General features: G+C 41.4%; 1 protein-coding gene and 1 pseudogene across 1 annotated transcript in view; one reads left to right on the plus strand and one right to left on the minus strand.

The window, feature by feature from the left end:
* Window positions 1-14640, minus strand: part of Simc1 (SUMO interacting motifs containing 1) — a 45708-nt gene extending 31068 nt beyond the window's left edge. The window contains exon 1 of the mRNA XM_052156244.1: window positions 14401-14640. Within this exon, the coding sequence (XP_052012204.1) occupies window positions 14401-14529 (129 nt within the window). The 5' untranslated portion in view covers window positions 14530-14640. The remainder of the gene's footprint in view (window positions 1-14400) is intronic.
* Window positions 2083-2650, plus strand: LOC127664362 (elongin-B-like; annotated as a pseudogene).
* Window positions 14641-17515: the final 2875 nt, after the last annotated feature.

The raw sequence follows: 17515 nt of genomic DNA on the forward strand, positions 1-17515 counted from the left end.
CACAGCTGTTGTTCCTTTTTCATTAGCATTTACAAATTTTAGAGTTAATAAAGCACTGTGTAATCTATCTCTGCAAGTCTTTATTACTCCTTTCTGTTTACTAAGTATATCTTTTAAAGGAAAATTAGATCTTTCTATAACGGCTTGTCCTATGCTCATAATATGCTTTATGTTGTAATATACAAAAAACAAAAAACAAAAAAAACCTGTTTAATTTTACTAGAGACATATGCTGGAGCATTTCTAGCCTTAACTTGGAAGGTATTCCCATAATAGCCATAACTTCTAATAAATGTGTAATTACATAATCAGTCTTTTCAGAACTTAAAGCAGTTGTCCACTGAAATCCCATTAACTCTGATACTGTGCACATAGCTTAATTTTCCAAACTCTTCAAAATGAAACACATTCATTTGTCATATTTCATTTCTTTGGGTATCTTTTGGGTTACTTCCTGCAGGTAATGGAGTTTGGTTACCATTATATTATACTTATTATAATAAGTATATATAATATACTTATTATATTAATTTCCTTGGATTGTCGCCAAAGTGATAGAAAAATCTTTATTTAACAGCTGAGCCATCTCTCTCCGACCCCACACATTTCCTATTAATAGTGGATCAATTTCTTCATTACCTGGTGCTTGAGGGTTTGATGGACCCAAATGGGATCTGATATGTGTTATATACAGTATGATTTCTATTTCTGATTACTTACTGTAGTTGAATCATCCAGAATATGTTTAGTAGTTTCAATATGTAAAACAAACTCTCTGCATATTGAGAATTAATAACTATATTTGATGCAAGATATTTCCTATCCATTCACATTGAGGCAGTGAGAGGCCAGTGATTAGAGGGGAGAGAGGAGGAGGAGCTAAGAGGAGGAGGGGTGGAGAGAGAGGGAGCCTGGGAGCTGCACGAGGGAGTGGAGGACTCACAGATCCAGATGGCGTCAGATGTGTTTCTGGTGTGCTGAGAGATTAGAAATATTGAGATAAAACTTTATCATTGTAAATTGGCATTATGTAATTGGGAGTTTCATATACATAAATATATTTGGTTAACTATTCAAGTTTAAGAGTCATGCTTTGCCGGATACTTGGAAGGAGTGGGTGCTGGGCAGGAGAGAGAGACCTGCCAGGACTTGGAGCTGAGGCCTGGCAGGGTGGAACTATATTTTAACCTTTTCCCACTACATATATTGAGTCAGGAAAACTTAATAATACCATAAGAATGGCATAACTCTGCTTTTGAAAATGAATCATAAGGGCCCTGAGTCAATTTACTTATTTTTCCTGACTTATAACCTACCTTTCCTGATTTATTTGCATCATTATAGATGGTAGGGGGTTCCAGAAATTTGTGTCTTTTACTGTACAAGGGAGAATCCAAAATTAGTTCTTTTAATAAACTGAAGTCTCCTGTTTGGGGCATATTTGTTGTTAATCTCTCCCAAAAAATTACTGCAAGCTCTTTACCAATGCTCATTTTTCTGCCCATAATGAGGCAATTTCAGCATTAATAAAAAGTACTACAATTTCTGTTGGGTCTATAATCTCATAATTGACAAAGTCTCATCTTTCCTTTCAGAATCAATTCAGAAACCTTTTCTACATAGGTCTTTAATTTTTTTACTGTTTGTGTGCTAAAAAATACCCATTTCTTCACTAGTATATAAGCTTTTATGGTATAAGCTGACCCTGGGATGGACCCCAACATAAGAGAAACATCTGCACCAATGTAAGAAACTATTTGGAATAAGACTTCCATTTTGAGTACTGGTTGAGTAAAGTTTAAGCTCTGAAGACCTCCTTGGGAACTGATATCCTGGTTGGCAAGTTAAGACATGAATGTTAGGCAAGACAAGTCCTATCCTGGTAGACTATACTCCCAACCGATGCCACAGCTGAATAACCCAACAATAAGTGTACCCCAGGATAAGTATACAACAAAGACAGGTTCCTAAGGAAACCCCATACTCCTAAATCCTGATTGGTGGAATAACTTGGCACAGATGTTTGTGAATTTTTGGGTTTAAAAACCCTGTAGGGGCATCAAGCCAGCAGCTGCCACTGGGATGGACATGTATCTCATGATCCGTCACCATAAAACCACCATCTTTACGGACACCAATGGGTCAAGCATCTGTTTTTTTTTTTGTTTTGTTTTTGTTTTGTTTTTTTTTTTTGTTTTGTTTTGTTTTTTGGATTTGTTTTTTTCCAGACAGGGTTTCTCTGTGTAGCCCTGGATATCCTGGAACTCACTCTGTAGACCAGGCTGGTCTCAAACTCAGAAATCTGCCTGTCTCTGCCTCCCAGAGTGCTGGGATTACAGGCGTGCGCCACCACCGCCTGGCTAAGCATCATGTTTTAACTGAAGTACATCGTCAAGGTCATCCTCAAGCAGCGGCCAGAGGAGCAGTGGCTGTATAAGGATGACCAGCTCCTTGATGATGTCTCTGGGTGAGTGTGACTTCACTAGTCAGACAGCATGGCCACAGACCCCAGCCACAATGGGCCTGACCTTCTGAGCAAATGATACCTTTGAAACTGCGCACAGAGCCCTTCTCTAGACCTCCAGAGCTTCCAGATATGATGAATCCACAGGATTCTGGAGGCAATGCCAATGAACAAGCTGTGCAGTGAGGGCCCCAGACCTAACCCCTAGCAACCCATTCCCCCAATTAAAAAAAAAAAAAAAAGATTTGGCTGTCAAAAAAAAAAAAAAGAAAAAGGAAAAAAAAGAAAAGAAGAGAAAAAAGAAAAGAAACCCTGTAGAATCTTAACTTGGGGTCATGGTTCAGTTCCTGAATCCCTGGTTGATCAGTCTGAGGGCATATGATCAATAAACTATCCCTATCTGACTGAGATTGGTGTTCAAGTGATTTGTGAGGTGATTCCTAGACCCAAATATGTCCTTATCACCTTCTAAGGTTTGAAATAAATTACTTAGCTCTTGAGTAGTTAATCCAATTGTGGGCAATAACCAGTTAATATCTGCTAACAAATTTTTAAAGAGTTATTTATTTATTTATTTATTTATTTGTTTGTTTGTTTATTTATTTATTTAATGTGAGTACAGTTATTGTCTTCAGACACACCAGAAGAGGGCATCAGATCCCATTAAAGATGGTTGTGAGCCATGTGGTTGCTGGGAAATGAACTCTGGACCTCTGGAAGAACAGTCAGTGCCCTTAACCACTAAACCATCTCTCCAGCCCTCTTCCAGCAATTTTTGGAAATTAAAAAGAGTCTGTAGTTGATCTCTTCTGATTTTTAATTTCTGCAGTTGAATTTTCTGTAAACCTATCTCATATCCTAGATAATTAATAGAATCTCCCTTTTTGAGGAACAATTTGTAATCCTCAGCAAGGCAAAATACTCTGTACTTCATGAAATATTTTTTCTAAGGTATCTGCATCTTAATCAGCCAGTAAGATATCATCTACATAATAGTAAATTTTAGATTGAGTAAAGTGCTTACTAATTATTTCTAATGGCTGCTGTGTGAAATATTGGCACAAGGTAGGACCGTTTAAAATTCCTTATGGTAAGACTTTGCAATATCTCTATTACACAGCTATTATAAGTTGGTACTGAAAAAACAGCCTTTCTCTATCATGTTCATGCAAAGGGACTGTGAAAAAGTAATCTTTTGAATCAATTATTATCAAAGGCCATGACTTAGAAGGCAATGGAATTCCAAGTTGTAAAACGCCCATTGGCTGAACCATCTTATTTATGTCTTGTAAATCTGTTAACATCCTCCATTTTCCTGATTTCTTTTTTATAACAAATGCAGGGGAATTACATAGGCTGGTAGATTCTTCAGTATGTTGAGCCTTCAGCTGCTCCTGTTCTAGTACCTGTAACTTTTTTTAAGTCAAAGGTTATTATTCCAACCACACACTTTTGTCAGCCATTTTAAAAGTAAAAGCAGTTGGTACCTTTGAAAGACCAACATCTGTCATGTCCTGCTTATGAACAAATGGACAGTCTATAACTGTTGTTGAAAATGCCTTTTAGCCGGGCAGTAGTGGCATATGCCTTTAATTCCAGCACTTGGGAGGCAGAGGCAGGTGGATTTCTGAGTTGAGGCCAGCCTAGTCTACAGAGTGAGTTCCAGTGCAGCCAGGGCTACACAGAGAAACTCTGTCTGGAGGGTGGGGGGAGGAAGAAAATACCTTTTAATATTTTTCTCAGAAGCATTCTTTATGGCTTGTTTCTGAGATTGGAGGAATGTTGATCTGTGCTTTGCATTGCTGCAACAAATCAGGGCCCCATAAATTTGTGGTCATATTAGCCACATATGGCTTTAATTTTCCTATTTGTCATTCTGGCACTATGAAATTGACTCATCTTGCACTTTGTTTTACCTAAAGTTCTAATCTCTAGAAGCTGAATATTTACCTCCTGAAGGGGTCAATCTGGATGCCAAAATTTTGGTGACATTATTGTTACATCTACTCCTGTATCTACTAAACCTTCAATTTCAATGCCATTTGTTTGTATTTTTAGCTTTGGTCTCTGATCATTTATAGCAGTTTGCTAAAATAACTGTTTTCTAGTCTCTCCAGAATTTTTCGTTTTATCTACTAAAGCTGTTCTGTCCTTATTATATCCAGAGCAGTGTTGTTTTTAATAACAGACCTAAAACTATGGACGAGTTTCTCCAATGCTGACAAGGAATGACTGAATCAAATTTGATATTGGGTCTGCACGCCCCTTGTAATTTCAAGGGTTGCCTTGCCTCTCTCTCCCTTGTTGATCTGCATTCATTAATGCAATGCCAGCCTTTGCCATACCTCCTGCATTCTCCAGAAAGGGGGGGGGGCTTTCTTTTTGTATTAGCTCTAGAAAAGACATTGAGAAAATGCTTTGCCTACCATCCTTTTTTTTTTTTTTTCTTTTTGTATTTTTGATGACACAGGGTTTCTCTGTATAGCCCTGGCTGTCCTGGAACTCACTCTGTAGACCAAGCTGGCCTTGAACTCAGAAATCTGCCTGCCTCTGCCTCCCAAGTGCTGGGATTAAAAGTGTGTGCCACCACTGCCCAGCTATCATCCCTTTTCAAATGACCTTTGAGACACAAGACATCTGACATTTTGATGTTTCTTAAAATTTTTAGAAATTATTTCTATCAGAGTAACACCATAAATCTGTGATCCAATATCAGCCATATTTCTAGTCTGATAATCTATTGGTGCTGACCTTGCCTTTAATGGTCTAATCACTCTTTTGTATTCTGAACTAGTTTTTCAAAAGCAAAAGATTTGATTAATATTTGTCTGGCTTCTGAATCTGATACTATTCTATTTACAGTTGCAGTCAATCTTTCCAAAAACTCAGTGAAGGCTTCTTTGAGTCTTGTAAAATTTTAGTAAACAACTCAGATCTCTTTCCTAATTATTCAACCTTGTCCCAAGCATTTAGAGCTGTAATAGGACAGTGCCAGGTTGTGGTTATCAAATACAAGTTGCCTTTGTCACAGCAAATTGCCCTTCACCTAGCAAGTGGTCTTGGGAAAAAGTAATCCCTCTAGCTCTGTTTTCTTGTTCTATGCTCCTAGCCTTCTCTTTTCCCCATGTTTGCCATTTTGACTGAGGACCAGTTCTGTTCTGAGGTGGCCATGAATATAGCATCTGCCTCACACAGGATAAGTACAGACCATATGAAACTACTGCTTTCCTAAATATTTTTAAATCTAATGTCTATAGAAATCCATTTAACTTCTTTATAACTTTAGGAGTGCCTATTATCTCCTGGTAGGTCTTGTACAGTTATTGGATAAAGTAAGGTTGAGTTTTTACACCCCTCTTTAGTTTTAATGTGGTGGTGTGGTAGGTCCTCGTCTACATTCTTCTGTTTATGTCTGAGTATTTTTCTTATGTTTCTAAGGCTTGCATTTTATTAACCCACTTTTCATATTTAATACAAAAAAACTATGGCTATTAAGGATAAATTACTAATTACCAGACTCTTAGTAATTATAATCCGCATTATGTCAATCTCAGTTAAGTCATTTATATTTCCATTTCCTGCTTCTATTTTTAAGCCATCTAAAGTCCACTACACAGGGCCCTACACCTTGTATTAAGTCTTGAGCACTTCCCAGGTAACTTACCCAATCTGACGGGTCTCATTTTGTCCACGACTGGTGTGATTTGTCCTTATGGTCGTGCCATGCATTGGAGTGCCAAATGTTTTTAACAAAATCTCAATCATTTGATTTTCCCAATGAAGACTCAGGAGCCTGATGCTGGGGTGAAGACCTGGTAGCTGAGCGGCAGGGAAAGCTCCAGATGACCTTCCTCCATAACCTATGTTCCAAAACAAAGCTCTCCCTCTTCATGCCCTTTCAAAATCTTCAAAAAAAAAAAAAAAAAAAAAAGCCTTCTCTCCCTTCTACTTCTTGTGAATCTCTATCTATTCTCCTGACTTCCTTTTACTCTATGCCCCTCCCCTCCCCTTCCCCACCCATCACTCTCTGACAACTGGTTGCCAACCAAGGATTGACTTTATTAATCTTGTTTACAATAAATCCAAAGTTCTTGTGTGTGCTAGGGTTGAGCCACAAAAGTAGAAAGTTTTTTTTTTCCCCTAATAAGTAACAGTCTCAGGGGTCACAGTGTGATTCGAGATTTGACTCTGCCTCCTAAATTCAGAAATGATAGGCATGTACCACTACACCTAGCCTATAATAAGCTTTAAAAAGAATTTGTTCTATAACAATGTTGGAGTCCAGGAGTCACCTCACAAACTACATGAACACTGGTCTCAGTCAGACAAGGATAATTTGTTGAGCCTTTGCCCCAGGCTGATCAATCAGGGCCATGGTCTAGACTTGGAAGCTGAACTGTAATAATGAGTTAAGATTCTACAGGGCTTTTAAGCCTAAAATCCACAAACATTGGTGCTAAGTTATTTCACCAATCAGGATATATGGATAGGGGATTTCCTTAGGAATATGTCCTTGTTGTACACTTATCCTGTCCCCATTGGTTGGGACATTCAACTGTAGCAGGAGACTTGCCACATTCATGTCTTAACTGTCACAACAAGGATTTGTTACATGTCTCTTTCTGATAATAGTTCCCAGGGAGGTCTTGGAGACTTAAACTTTACTTGACCACTACTCAAAATGGAAGCATTATTCTAAATAGGTACAGGTGTCTCTTATGTTCCATCCCAGGGGCAAAATACCATTTGTTGGGTGTATTGGTTCAGGTCCAAGCTTATTGTGGCTAACTCTAGAAAGTCGTTCTGACTTCTGTTGTGATTGCCTTCCAAGAACAGCAAAGCACAGAACATCCTAATAATAGTAGTAACAGCATGTGAGAAAGTTTCCTTATTAAATTAGTAACAGCACAAAGTGGCAGGCTACACACTTGGGGCACTGTTACCAACCTTTGTGCCATGAGCCTGGAATAACATTGTAGTGGTTTCTAGGTGTCTTCTCACCTGGCTGGGTACCATTACTATTGGTATGTTACAGTCTGGCAATGGTGTCCACCATAACCAGCATACCATTTCTCTCTCTCTCTCTTACATTTTATAACTGTTCTTTTAGTTAGCACGTTAAGTGTTTTGTTATACTTTTATACATATCTTTATACTTTGTTCTGGGTTGCAGTTGTCAGGAACTGCTTTCTTCATCTTCCCTGTTCCTTGTTGGTTACCCTTTTTTCCAAATAGTCCCCTCTGCTTCAGTGCTGTTTCTCTTAATAGGTGCCATGGTAACCACTGTCAACAGATTCAAACACGTGGAGTTCTGAATTGGTCAAGTAAAAATCTGGTATGTACCTAGTGCTAGAATAGGAACTGTTTGGCAAAATTGAAAGCCTCAGTTTCTAAGAAAGAGACAGACAACATCAGTCAGTGCCTTTGATGATACTCAACAGCAAGGTGAACATACAGAGTTGAAAGTCTACTCCAGAGCTTGAATTTAACTCATCCCACATAGCCAACTGCTAAAATGCTACATCACCAGATTGAAGGTATAGCTAAGTCATAGAGTAATTGTCTAGCTTACAAAAGGCACTGAATTCAATTCCTAGCCCCCCAATAAACATATACACCCATACATGTTGACACCATGTCAACCCTCATTTTCAACTATCATCAGTTTGACACAAACTCCAGAATTAAAGTCAAATGCCTTACCAAGATTCCTAAGGTTGTTCATTATAATCTTAGTACTTACTAGTCTATCACATGATGTGTCCCCAAATGTGCCAAACTTCTCAAGAATGTTTTATATTTGCTTCTGCTTTCTTTTACTTGCAGGGACTATGATCGCTTTTTGATTTTCTAACTTTTTCTTTTGAATTCCTCTTGCTTTTCTAGGCATACATCTTTTTTAAGAAACAAAAAACAAATCAAATCCTGTTGTTAAGAAGCTTTTTAAAAAAGATTTATTTGTTTTATGAATATATCATTGCTGTCTTCAGACATACACCAGAAGAGGGCATGGAATACCATTACAGATGGTTGTGAGCCACCATGTGGTTGCTGGGATTTGAACTCAGGACCTCTGGAAGAGCAGCCAGTGCTCTTAACTGCTGAGCCATCTCTCCAGGCTGTCGTACATCTTTTAATTATATTTTCAGTGATTGATCTTGGGATTAGTCTAGAAATTCAGTATGTGCTACTATGCTTAGGAAAAAAATGGATTACTTAGGGTAAAAGTAGAGGAACCCTAAAAATATTCTGTTTACCTTGTTCCTCACCCTTTGTTTTGTGATATTTTAAACACTAATAGGTAAACTTATTTAAATTATAAGTCTGTGTAGCCTTGGCTGTCCTGGAACTCACTTTGTAGATCAGGCTGGCCTCAAACTCAGAAATCCCCTTGCCTCTGCCTCGCAAGTGCTGGGATTACAGGCATGCGCCACCACTGCCCGGCTGCTCAACTTTTTACTCTGTAGTTGGCATGGAGGTCCTTATGCTCATAGATATGCAGTAGGGGAATCTGGAATGTTAAGCACAAAAGATTGTTCCTTCAAAGGAACAAAGGCAGAACCTGTTTTTCACCTAGAAGGCTGGAGTGGATGTGCTTTCTAGCCTGGTCACCTTTACCCGATCTGTTGGCCAAGGACTTTCCATCACTGGACCTTCCTCCTGATCCCTCTCATGAACTTGTTTCCTCAGTCAATCTATAGACTATCTTTATGGGAGGTATCACATGTGCTTTGTAGTTTTGATGTAGTCAGGTCTGATCTGTAGTTAGTTTACTTTGTTCCTCAAAGAGAATCAGAAATGCTTGGGTGCGCACTCAGGGTTCAGATAGTCTTCACAAGAGTGCTTTTCCCCAGTCTGTGCAGTGCTTAAATAAACCATGTGGTGGTCAGACTCTCAAAGTTTGAGTCAACACTGGCTACTGAGTCTTGTTACACTGAACTGCCTTCTTGCCTCCCACAGCTTGTCACTCTGCTGCCTGTGAAGGCCACAGAGACACCCCCACATTACTCTGCTTCTGTTCATTTTTGTTTTTGTTTTCTTTTTTCCTCTTTTTTTTTTTGAGACAGGTTTCATAGCCAAAGCTAGCCTTAAATTTGTGGCAATTCTGTCTTACCTCTCTTGCAATAAATACAGATATTTATTACTACATCTTTCAAGCAAGTTATTGTTAAAGGAACTATTTCTTTTTTCTTTCTAATGTGCATTGATGTTTTACTTGCATTTGTGTCTGTGTGATGGTGTCAAATCCCCTACAAATGGAGTTACAGAGAGCTGTGAGCTGCCATGTGGGTGCTGGGAATTTAACCTGGGTCACCTGAAAGAACAACCAGTGCTCTTAATTGCTAAGCCTTTCTCTTCAGTCCTTTTCTTTAAAAAAGTAAAACACACACACACACATTTAATGTGTGTGTGGGTGTTTTGTCAGTATGTGTGTCCTGGTATCCTCAGGTCCCCTGGGATTGGGGTTCCAGATGGTAGTAAGCTGCAATGTGGGTGCTAGAAATTAAACTCCAGTCCATTGATCCATCTCTCCAGCCCCTATTTCTTAAAGTGTTAGCTTTTCAGCATATATTTAGAATTTCTGGTGCTCTTCATTTCTTTGTGGAAATATGTATTTCCACTTGACATCATTTCTTTTCAGCATAATAATCTTATAGTGCAGGGGTACTAATGAAAAGTTTGGTCTATTTTTTAAGATGTCTTTACTGGCGATCTTCACCTCTCCTTCTCCTCCAAATCTACTGCCCCAGCCTCATCCCCAGTCATATACAGTGTTCTTTCGATTAAACACTGTTTTCTGTGTGTAACATCATTTTTCTCTGTATAGATACAAAATGAGTTTTCATTGTTTATTCTTCCATATGTCTTATTTTTTTCTTTATAGATCTGTAAATTAATCCCCACCAGTCAAATCTGATAAATTTTATCAGCTGTTTTTTTTTTTAAGTTGTCTAATCTATTCCTGTTCTTTTAAGACTCTATTTCAAATATTTTGGATTGCTTCACCCCACATAATTATGTAGTTATTGAGTTTTACTTAATCTTCCTGCTCATTGATGGTGAACTTGGTCATTTCTATTGATCTGACCTGAACTTCCCTGTCTTCTGTCACTGTTTTCCAATTTTCTGATAAGCTCATCTAGTATACTAAAAACAAAACAAAAGGCCAGGAAAAAAAATTTAGAGCCAGATGGTAGTGGTGCACACCTTTAGTCCAAGTACTCAGGAGGCAGAGGCAGGAGGATTTCTGTAAGTTTCATACCAGTCTAGTCTACAAGGTGAGTTCCACAGCAGCCGGGACTGTTATACAGAAAAACCTTGACTCACAAACAAAAAACTTTAGTTAATGGCAGATTTGCACTCTTCCTTCTCTGAATCCAGTCCTCCAGCCCATCCCCAGATGAGGTAGTTATACCTGTTGCGCCCCCTCGTCCTCCCCCATTTCCTGTGGATCACACAGATTTCCCCTTCCCACCACTCTTTGCTTTATCTGAGCCCCCAACCCCAGCAGGCATCCCCTGGAAACCTGCAGTCATCTCCATCCAGGGAAGCAGCCCCCAATTCCAGCAGATATTAGAAGGTATTAGAGGATAGAAAGATTTCCCATGCTCAAGGATCAGTAGGATTAATAGCAAAAGTAATCTACAGAGTCAATGCAATTCCCATCAACATCTTACACAATTCTTTTTTTTTCAAAAGATTTATTTATTTTAGCCAGGTGTAGAGGCACACGCCTGTAATCCCAGCACTCTGGGAGGCAGAGGCAGGTGGATTTCTGAGTTCGAGGCCAGCCTGGTCTACAGAGTGAGTTCCAGGACAGCCAGGACCACACAGAGAAACCCTGTCTCGGAAAAACCAAAAAAAAAAAAAAAAAAAAAAAAAAAAACCCCCAAAATTTTTATTTATTTTATTTATCTTCAGACACACCAGAAGAGGGCACCAGATCCCATTACAGATGGTTGTGATGGCTGAGCCATCTCTCTAACTCCTAACATAATTCTTGAAAGGCCAATCCTCAACTTCCTATGGAGAAAACAAAACAAAACAAAAAACAAAAACAAAACGGGATAGCTAAAACAATCCCAAACAAAAGAACTGCTGGAGATCTCACCATTCCTAATATCAAGTTGTGCTATAGAGCTATAGTAGACACTGGCACAAAAATAGACACATGTTGATCAATGGAATCGAACTGAAGACTCAGACATTAAGGCCACATACCTAAGGAACCTGACTTTTGATAAAGCTAGAAGTACATACTAGAAAAAGACATCAACACATGGTGCTGGTCAAACTGTACGACTACATGTAGAAGAATGCAAATAGATCCATTCCTACTTACCACCTTGCACAAAAGTCAACTCCGAATGGATCAAAGATTTCATCATAAAACCAGATATACTGAATATAATAGAAGAGAAAGTGGGGAACAGCCTTCAATTTCTTGGCATAGGACGAGACTTTTAGAACAGAACACTGGTAGTGCAGGCACTATGATCAGCAATTAATAACTGGGAAACCAAGAACCTTCTGAATGGCAAAGGACTCAGTCACTGAGGAAAAGATTTTTTTTTTTTTGAGACAGGGTTTCTCTGTGTATTCCTGGATGTCCTGGAATTCTTTCTGTACCACAGGGTTGCCTTGAACTTAGAGATCCAACTGCCTCTGCCTCCAAGTGCTGGAATAAAAGGTGTGTGGCAGGAAAAGATTTTTAACAACTACATATCTGATAGAAGTCTACTATCCACAATATATAAAGAACTCAAAAAAATAGTTATCAAGAAAACAACCCAATTAAAAACTGGGGTAGCACATATTCCATTATAAGGAACTTACTCTATAGACAGTCTCATCACAATCATCAATAGCAAGAGCAAAGAGGCTCAGTTGAATTAGTTTTTCTTTAATGTCAGAACATGAAATTGTTAAATTACCATGTATACATGGAACACCAATATCAACAAAACAATCTATAATCTAAATATGGTAGAGGTGTTTAATTTAAACACTTAAGTTATTAAGAGATTTTTAGAAGTTACTACAATCTCTTGGTTGGGGATTCATCTCAGTTTGTATCATGCCTGCCTAAGACTTGAGGCCCCAAGTTTGATCCCCAGCACCTCATAAACCAAGTACAACTGTAATCTCAATACTCAGGATGTGGAAGGAGGATCAAGGTCAGCCTCAGCTACACAACAAATTCGAGGCTAGCCTGAACTACAGAAGACCCTGCCTCAAAAAAATTTTAGTACAACCCCATTAAAAAAAGAGACACTTAAATACATTTGAGCATGTAGGGAAATTTTTCTATAGTAACACTAACACTAACACACACACAAACTGCAGCTCTCCAGACAATGGGAATGGTAAAGTTATTGCTTACAACCCTATTTTTTTTATCTCTACTTAAAATTATGTTTATAATTCAAGGTGGTAAAAAGTTTCCAAAGATGTTTGTGGACCTTAAGAATAAGACTTCCTTTCAGATGAAGCAAACGATTTATTAGCTACAATGGTTGTACAACCCATCATATTGTATGGATGAATCATACCACAATAAAGGTACTGTTAAAAGATAAACTAGCATAAAGGTATATTGACAAGCTAGATAATACAAAAATGCAAAATTAGGTTCCTCTCCTGAGAAAGAGAGAACACCTGCTAGTTTTACATCAACTTGAAACAAGCTACAGTGAGATGAGAGAAAGGAACCTCAATGAGAATGTATGTCCTAAGACCTAGCTGTAAACAAGCCTGTAGGGCATTTCCTTAACTGGTGACTGCTGTGGGAAGAACCAGCCTATTGTGGGTGGGGCTACCCCTGGGCTAGAGGTCCTGGTTTCTGTGAGAAAGCAGGCTGAGCAAGCCAGAGGTAGCAAGACAGTAAGCATCACTTCTGTGGCCTCTGCATAGCCTCTGCTTCCAAGTTCCTGCCCTGCTTGAATTCTTGTCCTGACTTCTTTAGTATGAACAGCGAAGTGTAAATTAAATAAACCAATTTCCCTCCAAGTTGCTTTGGGTCATGGTGTTTCAGCACAGCAATGTAATCCTAAGACACCTACTTTTGGATGTAGGAAGACCCTCTAACTTCCCAAAGGCAACGTAGAATGAATGAGCGAGCACCCAAAAAGTGATTCACATGCTTATGGAGTAGCTGACCTTGATTTAGGACAAATATTAAGAAGAACAGAGACTGATCCCTGAACTAATTGAAGCCACAGCATCTGGATCATGGTAGGAGTTCACTAAATTTCTATGGAGAGTTCTAGAAAGGCAGAGACCACAGAAAATTTTATTCCATCACTCCAGGAACAAGGACAAAGATAAAGAACCTGGAGAAAAAACAAAGGTGCGAGTGCCCCGCCCCCGGGCTTTGTATTTGATTCGCATCTGCAATGCAAAATAAACCGTCCTTCTCCACGACTCAAAAATCGGGGCCCTGGCTCGGGAACTAGGCCCTGCAGCGCAGCCGCCACCGTGCCAAGGGCGGCGCTTCCCTCGCTCGCAGCCGGGGCTCCTGTTACCTCCTTGCACACATCTGTGCCCATCACAAGCCAAACAATTACGCGGTCCCGCGCGCCCGCCTCGAGGTCCGGGTGGCGGCTGCGGCCTGGCCAGGACCCCCACTCTTCCCGCTGCCAAAGCTCTGGGGCCAGCTCGGGCCGGAGGCCACCGCCGGCCACCGCTTGGCAGCTCGCACTGGTGCTCAGTGAGTCGCCCATGTGCTCGGCCGGCTCCGCGGCACAGCCCTGTAAGGCTCAGCGCTGGCCAACCCGAGGCCTGCCTTGCCAGCCGCGCCGCCGCGCTCCTCGAGGCCCGAGGCCGCCAAAGGCGGGAAGACACGGCGGCGGGGAGCCAGGGACGCAACGCCGAGGCCCCGAGGGGGCGACGCTCGACTACCGTCGGGCGTGGCGAACGGCAGTGGATTCACTCACCACGGTTCGGCGGGGCAGCGCGCCGGGGGTCCGGGACAGGGCCCGGCGCAGCCTCCGCGCCCTGCCCGAGCGGGGCCCGGCCGAGCTCTCGGAGCCACTGTCGTCGGAAATCACGATAAAGTCCTCCATGGCTACGGGCCCGGCTGAGCCACGCGCGAGCGGCGAGGGCCCCGGAGACCACGACTCCGGTCCCAGCTGCTGAAGCGACTGCAGCTACCGCGTCGCCGACACCGGGGTTAGTACCCCGCCAGCCCCGCCCCCTCCATTACCCCGCCCCCACCGCGCCCCGCCCCCAGAGGACCCGTCCCGCCCCGAGCCCCGCCCACCGCGGGGGCAGCCGCGCGCCCGGGTCAGGGCAGTGTCACAGAACCCTGGAGGAGCCGGACTCCCTTTCTCTCAGAGAAGGAGAGAGAAAGAAGGGAAGGGAAGGGAGGGATAGAACTGTGAGGCTGGGCTGTGTGATCGGCGGGCTTGAACAACGCTGAGGTTGAGAGGTTGTTCACCACTGCTCTCAACTGATCACAGTGGGCGGTGCTGGTGACCAGCCCCAGGCTACAGGTGTGAGGAGGTGTTGATTAGCCAACCAGCTTGATTCACAAGGAGAGGAGTGGGCTGATGGAGTCTCTGATAGAGCATTTAATTGACCCGGTAGTGGGGCCTGCACCTGGCAAAAGGAGCAATGACTCCTTCAGGTTAAAGAAACCCTTAGGGGCTGGGAAGGGTAACCAGAACCTAGGGTTTTATTGACTGGGGCTTCTGGGTGAGATAAGGGAGAGAGATAGATACCTATTCTTATGTGTGCAGTTAGATAAATTCCCAGAGGCAGGATTATTGGAGCAAATCTATATTTTATTGTTATTTTGGCAAATGGTACCAAATTATCCTAAGTTGTACCGATTTGCAGTTTCACCAACAATATGTGTCGCAGGAATTTAAACTGTCAAATGTAAGAGTTTGTTGAGTTCTTAGTTGACAGAAAACACTGAAAAGGCACATGCAGAGAGTTATAAGGTCCCAGGGTGCCTGTATACTCCAATGCTGTGAACAAGCAGAAGATATAAGGATAAAATTGGATCCCCATCAGAGGGAAATGTTGGTAAATAGTGAATTCTTTGGTTGCTTTGTTGTAAGGTAGGGACATTAAATCAAAATAAGGCCCATGGGTATTTTAAAAATGTGATATTTGAAAAAAAAATCCTGCTGCTTGTGTTCAAGTAACTTCAAAAAAATAGAATGATAAATTAAAATATCTTTAACAAAAAGGGGTTTCCTACAGGCATAGCTGTTGTGTGCTATTTAAGCAGTGTGTAATGCAGTGTTTTTTAATCTTTAGTGGAAGTCTGAATTAGCCAGAGGGTATATAATAAAGATTGCAGGACCACACACCAGTGTTTCTGACCAAGAAACTGAGTTTGGGGAGTGAGCCCCTAAATTGTCTGTTTCTTTTCAATCTTTGCTCCTGCGCTGGAGGACCTGTTGACTGAACTGGCTTGGTCACCCTTCATATAATCTCAACCATACTGAGGGTTCAGCAACCCTCTTTAATGCTCTCCATGCACAAAATGTTATCTCCAGCCCAGCCCTGTTCTTAAAGCTCCAAATGGATATTCATGTTTCTAGGCATCTATCTACAACTGAACTCAGCTCTCTTCTCCCCACCAAAAACTATCTTCTTTTGAAAAACAAAAACAAAAGCCAGGCTGCTCTCTCTTAGTATTTTCTAGTGTTAGTGAACTGTAATATCATCAGTCAGCAATTATTCAAATAAGCAAGCTTGATTTCTGCTTCAAGTCCCTTTTTACCTCCTGACTGTCTTTTGCACTTCTTTTATCTTCTGCTGCTGTGATTCTAGCTAAGTTACTGTCACCTCTGGCCCAGTCTTCTGAAACTACTTGTCTTCTCTCCTTTTTCCTTCACTAGCCAAAGTGGTCTTTAAGAAAGTATGTAATCGCAGCTAGTGTCACATTCTTGACGTTCCAGCCCTGGGGAAGTAGAGACAGAATCCAGATTTTGAGGCCTTTTTTTGTTTTTGAGACAGGGTTTCTCTGTATAGCCTTGGCTGTCCTGGAACTCACTCTGTAGACCAGGCTGGCCTCAAACTCAGAAATCTGCCTGCCTCTGCCTCCCAGAGTGCTGGGATTACAGGCGTGTGCCACCGCCATCCGGCTTTTGAGGCCATTTTAGGCCCTACAGCAAACAAACAAACAAAAATTATGAATGTATCTTTTTTCCTTAGGCCTCTTAACTTTGCTGTAGTCGGCTCCATTGGCTCCATCTGCCGGAATAAAACCCTGCAGATTGTGTGGCTTAAACAACAGACATGTATTTCTCCAAGTCTTAGAGGAAGGGTGGGTGCTGGTCCATTTGGTTCCTAGTGAGGATTTTCTCTCTTGTGCTACACACAGCTACCTCATTGCTATGTCCTTACATGGCCTATTTGGGTCACCTGAGATAGGAAAAATCTCCCCCTCTTCCTCTTACAAAGCCACCGATCCCACTAAGTCAGTTAATGTGGACCTCCTTGCTGCTTCGTTTTGACAACATGATACAAACCAGAGTCACCAAGGAAGAGGAAACCTCAGCAGAGGAATTGTATCTACTGTAGGCACATCTGTGGGGGGCATGCTCTTGTTTAATGATTGCTGTGGGAGGGCTCAGCTCACTGTGGATGGTGCTATCTATCCCTGGCCACGTGGTCCTGGGCTATATAAAAAAAGTGGGCTGAGAAAGCTGGGGAGAGCGAGCCAAGAGAGCCAGCCTCCTGGAGTAGTTCCCCTTCATGCTCATCCTTTAGTCCCTGCCTCCAGGTTGCTTCCTTTGAATTCCTGTCATGAACTCCCTCAGTGATGCACTGTTACCTGGGCGTTATAAGATAGAATAAACCCTTTCTTCCACCCAGGGTTGCTTTGGGTCATGGTATTTGCCAAAGCAGCAGAAAGCAAACTAGGCTTCATCCTAGGGGCTCCATCCCCAAAGACCAGCACCCTGAAGGTTAAGTATTCAGCGTATAGGTTTGAGGGGAATGCAAACTTTTGGTCCCCAAGCACATTGTGAACTAAATATAAAGACAGACATATCTTACTGTGTGTTTTTGGATCATATAGATATTTAGGTA

The sequence above is a fragment of the Apodemus sylvaticus genome, chromosome 14 (assembly GCF_947179515.1).
Source record: "Apodemus sylvaticus chromosome 14, mApoSyl1.1, whole genome shotgun sequence".
Lineage (NCBI taxonomy): Eukaryota > Metazoa > Chordata > Mammalia > Rodentia > Muridae > Apodemus > Apodemus sylvaticus.